Below are 6,000 nucleotides of genomic sequence, written 5' to 3' on the forward strand. Positions count from 1 at the left end.
AAGAGCGGCGTTTTTTGACCCATCGATCGCCCTTAATTTTTTTCTAATGCCTCGTTAAATTTTCTCATACATGTTAAATTTCAGATCAAAACTATAATAATGATTTAAATTTTGATAAGATTTAGAAAAATTTCTCGTCAGAATGTTTCTTTCGATTACGTAACAATATCGTAGATAACAGCTAAATTTAAAAAAAACTATATATATATATATATATATATATATATATATACATATATATATACAATAATGTAAAATCGTACATTATTATACCTGATAAATTGAATCTGATTAATTTGAGCCATGTGATAAAATAAATTTTTTATAATTTTTATAATTAATAATTAATTCGAGTTATATGAAAAATAAATTGTTTATAATTATTAATTTTAAATAATTATCAATTTTATATTATATAATGAAATAATATACAACGAGGTTAAATTATCAATTTCTTAAAAATGTTATATCATAACCATTATAAATATAATTCTTAAATATATTGGGCCACTGTATTCATTAAAAATAAATATATTGTGCACTAATATTAATTATAAACAAATGTATTGTGAAGTTGTATTAATTAAAAACAAATATATTGCGGTACGATATTTATTACAAACAAATGTAACATATATTCAGAATAAATATATTGGACCGCGATATTAATTAAAAACAAATGTACTTAAACGCGATATTCATTACAAACAAATGTATGTAAAATGGGTTTACGATATTCATTACAAAAAAAAAAAAAAAATGTATTGGATCGTTGTATTTATTATAAAAAAAATTGTAGTAGTATTTATTCCGAATAAATGTTTTGGATCGAGGTATTAACTAAAATCAAATGTTTCAAATCGTGATATTTATTAAAAACAAATATATTAAACCGCACGGCATAAATATCGAGAAATATTGATTTATAATTCAAATCGAATTAACAAAATGATATCAATAATTTTCATTCTACGAGATTGAAATTATTGAACGATGAAGAAACGTTTTTTATTTTTTATAATTTCTTCAACGATCGCATGAATTTAATTAACGTCAAACAGAAATGATATTATTTTTCTAAATGAACCACACAATATATTGAATATTTCGTACACACACACACACATATATATATATGTACATATGCTTTAAAATCCACTTATAAAAAAAAAAGATGAATAAGAAAAAAATACGTTTTCTCTCTCTTTCCCTGTTCCTTTCTCTTTCTCTTTCTCTGTATATATCGAGAATTTCGATATTAATGGACAAGGCTGCGATTGTTCGAACTTTTTCGAAGCGTCAAAAATGTCAATTACGATTGACTTATCTGGCCCGATTCAATGCCTGATTGCGTCCATATTTGGATCGATTTCGTGTATCTTCGGTCAGAATATCAGGCCCTGTATATCGGGTGTTACAATAAAAAAAAAAAAAAAAAAAAAAAAAAGAAAAAGAGAAAAAAAATCATAACAGACATTCGTCGAATATTTTTTATAATTGAATTTAATCTCGATATCGTCGATTAAACGTTTTTAATCGTACATCTTAATTTCGAATCTCAGAAAATTATTCGACGTTGTCAGACATTAATAAGATCGTTCATCAATATACCGTTTTTATTTATCATTGAAAGAAATTTATCTCGTTTCATTGTTACACCCGTTATATTCGTTACGTATCACGTCACGTTACGTACGAATCGAACCGAACAAATATAACGAAAAAGCGCAAAATGGCCGTGGGTTATTGAAATCAACTTCCATTTTGAGTTCTCTTAAGCTCATTGGTCCGTTGTTTTGATTAATAGCCCTTAAAGAGGATCATTTGGGTTTTGTTACGTTGATATTGCTTTTTTATTTTTTATTTTCTTGGGTACTTTTTTTCTTTTTTTTTTTTTATATTAAAAGGGTAATCATCAGTTTGTGAATATATCGATAAAAATTAAAAATATGTCATAAATCGATCTAAAACGTTTTGAATATATAACGATCGTACCTTGATTTATATACATTTGTATATATATATATATATGTGTATGTGTATATGTGGCGCAAACAATAGCCATTAAATCAATCCATGCGTAAAATTAAATGGTTCGATTGAATCCATCGATAATGTTAATGGTAATAATCCAAATGGTGAACTTTTCATAAGTTTATACTAAGAGAATTTGATTTATTACTTGACACACTGAAACATACAAACGTGCACACGCGTATACACGCGCGTGCGCGCGTTCACAAAGGGAACAAAAAAAATGTAAAAAAAGGGAAGAAAGAAAGAAAGAGAAAGAGAAAGAGAGAGAAAAAAAAGCACAACAAACGTTTTCACGGTCCGTTGTATGTTAGCGCCAGATTTCCAATATATATGAATTTATTTTACGTTTCACGATATTCCCAACGATATAACCTCGGGGGAGTTTTGAAAATCATTCTCTCTTCCTAGGTATCGGCAGGGGTTGGATACGTGACATATTTAAATTTTCGGTTCTTCGATACCTGGGATGAGCGATAAAACGTTTGTGTTTTATGGAGGCTCGCCCGTCCTGCGTACGTGGACTGTAACCAATAACGGAAGTTTGCTCGTCGGCGAAGTGAAAAATTGAATCGTCGTTAAATCGATGACGCGATGATATCGTATCGTGTCGATAGTGACTATCGTTTTGTTCATTGACACGTACTACGAATGATATTATTTATTTCTCCTTTTTTTTTTTTCCCCCCCCCCCCCCCCGATAATAGTGAGGTTTCAAAAGAAACAACAACAACGAGAAAAAAGCGCGAAATTTTAAATAATTTTTTTTTTTTTGTTTCATTTCATTTTCTCGACAACGCACGACGCGTACGAAAATATATTTATTTTGAATGTCAGCACAGTTTTTCTTTTTTCTTTATCTTTTTTTCTTTAATAAAGAAAATCAATGAATTTTTCTTATTTGTCGTTTTTTTTTGTTTTGTCTTGTTTTGTTTTTTTTTGTTTCATGGAGTTTTATGTTTTGTTTTGTTTTTTTTTGTTTTTCTTTTTTATATTTTTAACTTCTTTCGGTCTTTATTACTTAATTACTTTATAATATATCTCTCGTCGTAATATCGAACGTAAAAGAATACCGTTATCAGTACCGCTCGCGTTTTTCACATAATTCCGCGCAAAGGACCACCGATTATAGAGGAGCAAATTTATTCTCTACTAACTGGCCACTTTACTGGTCAGTTAATAAGATGAACAACGATGATTACACGTCCGGTTAATAAATTTTATTAGATACTTCCAAGAAACCGTAAGAACGTATTTTAATATTAAGAAATGAGACTTTATAATTATATTAATATTTCGATGGACTTTTTGAAATATGACTTTATGAAAATAATTTTACTAAAACGAATTAATAATTATTCATATATATATATATATATATATATATATATATATATATACAGGAAATGATGAATAAATTATTAATCATATAACATTGAAACAATTACGAATAGCACATTTTCCTTATTTTGGATTAAATCATTAAAATTCCACTTTTCTTTTTTTGTTTTTTGTTTTTTGTTTTTGTTTTTGTTTTTTAATTAAATAAATTCTATTTCGGAAAAATTAATATCACGCAAGGTCATCGTAAATTTTATGTTCATTTAATTGGAGAGCTAAAGAAATAAAAATATTTACTTGCTAATTGTTTATCTACTTGTTTCTTTTTATGGTCTTTTTCAGAAAATGATGAATAATTATGAATTATATAAGAAATGACATTGAAACAATATAAGTCGCATGTTTTCCTTATCTTAGATTAAATAATTGAAATTCTACTTCTTCTTTTTTTTTTTTTTCAATCAAATAAATTTTTTTTCGAAAAAATTTAAATCATAGAAGATTATGAATTTTATGCTCATTCAATCGATATAGTTAACGAAACGAAATTATCGTCTTACTCTCGACCGATTCATTTATTTACTTATTATTTTTTTCATTTTTGCATACTTCTCAGAAAATTATGAGTGAATATGAATTATATAAGAGATAATATCGAATGAACGTTTGTAGCACATTTTTCTTATCTTGGATTAAATAATTAAAATTCTATTTCTTCTTTTTTTCTTTTCATCAATTAAATAAATTTTATTTCGAAAAAATTAATATCACGTAAAATTATCGTAAATTTTACGTTGACTTAATCGAACAATTTGATTAAATAAAAACATCATTTATTTATATGAAAGTATATATGAAATGACATAGAAACAATTATTGGTAGAACATCTTTCTAATCTTGGATTAAATTATTAAAATTTTACTACCTTTTTTCTTTTTTCTTTTTTTTTTCTTTTTTAATTAAATAAATTTTATTTCGTAGAAATTAAAATCACATAAGCTCGTCATAAATTTTGTTCTTTTAATCGGAAATTTATTTGTCGAAGTAACAGTATAGCCAACTTTCATCTCATTTATTTATTTATTTATTTATTTATTTATTCTATTTTTCTTCGCATGCATTTCTTTATTTTCTTTATTTTCTATCAAATAATTTTTTATTTTTATATATAACTTTATTTCTTTTTCTTTGAATTAAGTAAATTTTATTACGTAAAAAAATTAAATTCATACACAAAGTTATCATAAATTTTATGGCGATTTAATCAGGAAATTTACTAAAAAATGAAAATATTGATTCTTCGTTACTCATTTATTTATTTATTTATTTATTTAGTTTTTTTTTCTTTACATGGTCTTTTCAGATAATGATGAATAATTATCAATTATATAAGAAATGACGTAACAATTATTACTAGAATATTTTCCTTTATATCACGAATTTAATAAATTTTATTAAGTAAAATTATAAAAATCAGTCTAAAGGTTTTTATGAATTTTATGTTTCATTTGATCGTAAAAATTAATTGAAGAAAATGAAAATAAGTCGTTTGGTCATATTAAATTTGTACAACTCATTCATTTATTTATTCATTTTATCCTCGCAACGAATTCTATTATAATCGAAATTACAAAACAAAAGCGACTCGTTTATCTCTCGTTATTCGTTTAAAATCGAGAAAACTTTCGACGTCTGTCAAAGGATTGACGTATCATGAAGGACATTTTGACGTTGGCGACGTTTTTGCTCGCGACAGAATTCGTTCTTTTGGAGGATCCCAATCGAAAATCGGGAAACGTGTATCACGGTAGGTAAGTGCGTGTTCATTTACCAGTCACCATATATATATATATATATATATATATATATATATATATATATATATATTTTTTTTTTTTTTTTTTTCGTACGAGAAGAAAAAAGATTTCGACCGACACGGATTTCGTATCATCATTTCATTCGTCCTTATTCGAACGAACTCAACGATAATCTATCCTATTATATATTTCGTACACGTGTATTTGGCATTTCCATGACAAATGCGTACTGGTCCTGTTTCTCTATCTCTCTCTTTTTCTCTCTTTTTCTCGTCATTATTTTTTTTTTATCACTTTATTTTATCATCAAGCAATTTTCGCTTGGAATGTATCAATAAGGATATTTAGACGATCTTTCTTGTTCGATTTTTTATTTTTTTATTTTTTTTTATATTTATATTTATATCTACTCCGAATCATAGATAATATCTATTGAATTTATGGATCACATATACATAATTTAAGAATTATTAAAATCAATTTAGAAACAAACGAACAAAACAAAATATTATCCATTGAGTTAAATTTTTTTTCTTCATATTCAATCGCTCCTTGAAATTTATTATAATTTTAAGTAACGATCGAACTTGACCGACGTTATAAATTTTGAAAGGGAATAAAAATAAATAAGAAGTATTATCGAATGAACAGGTATACGAGGGACGTTCACGATCCAGATATTTTAATACCACGTCGAGTACACGAGGATGGTAGCTTCAATACGTACAACCTACCGAATTTTTACGATCGTCGTGAAATCGGCGAACGTAGCAAGAGATCGGTGGATCCTTATGTATTGCACTTGGT

General features: G+C 26.2%; 2 protein-coding genes across 2 annotated transcripts in view; one reads left to right on the forward strand and one right to left on the reverse strand.

The window, feature by feature from the left end:
• The window catches only part of LOC124431625 (A disintegrin and metalloproteinase with thrombospondin motifs 18), an 88,079-nt gene that overhangs the window by 78,647 nt on the left and 3,432 nt on the right, over positions 1–6,000 (reverse strand). The gene's annotated exons all lie outside the window — the stretch shown is intronic.
• LOC124431626 (A disintegrin and metalloproteinase with thrombospondin motifs 12-like) overlaps positions 5,313–6,000 on the forward strand; it is a 21,242-nt gene continuing 20,554 nt past the window's right edge. The window contains exon 1 of the mRNA XM_046979738.1: positions 5,313–6,000. This exon is cut by the window's right edge and continues 223 nt beyond it. Coding sequence (XP_046835694.1) covers positions 5,837–6,000 — 164 coding nt within the window. The 5' untranslated portion in view covers positions 5,313–5,836.

Source organism: Vespa crabro, chromosome 22, assembly GCF_910589235.1.
Source record: "Vespa crabro chromosome 22, iyVesCrab1.2, whole genome shotgun sequence".
NCBI lineage: Eukaryota > Metazoa > Arthropoda > Insecta > Hymenoptera > Vespidae > Vespa > Vespa crabro.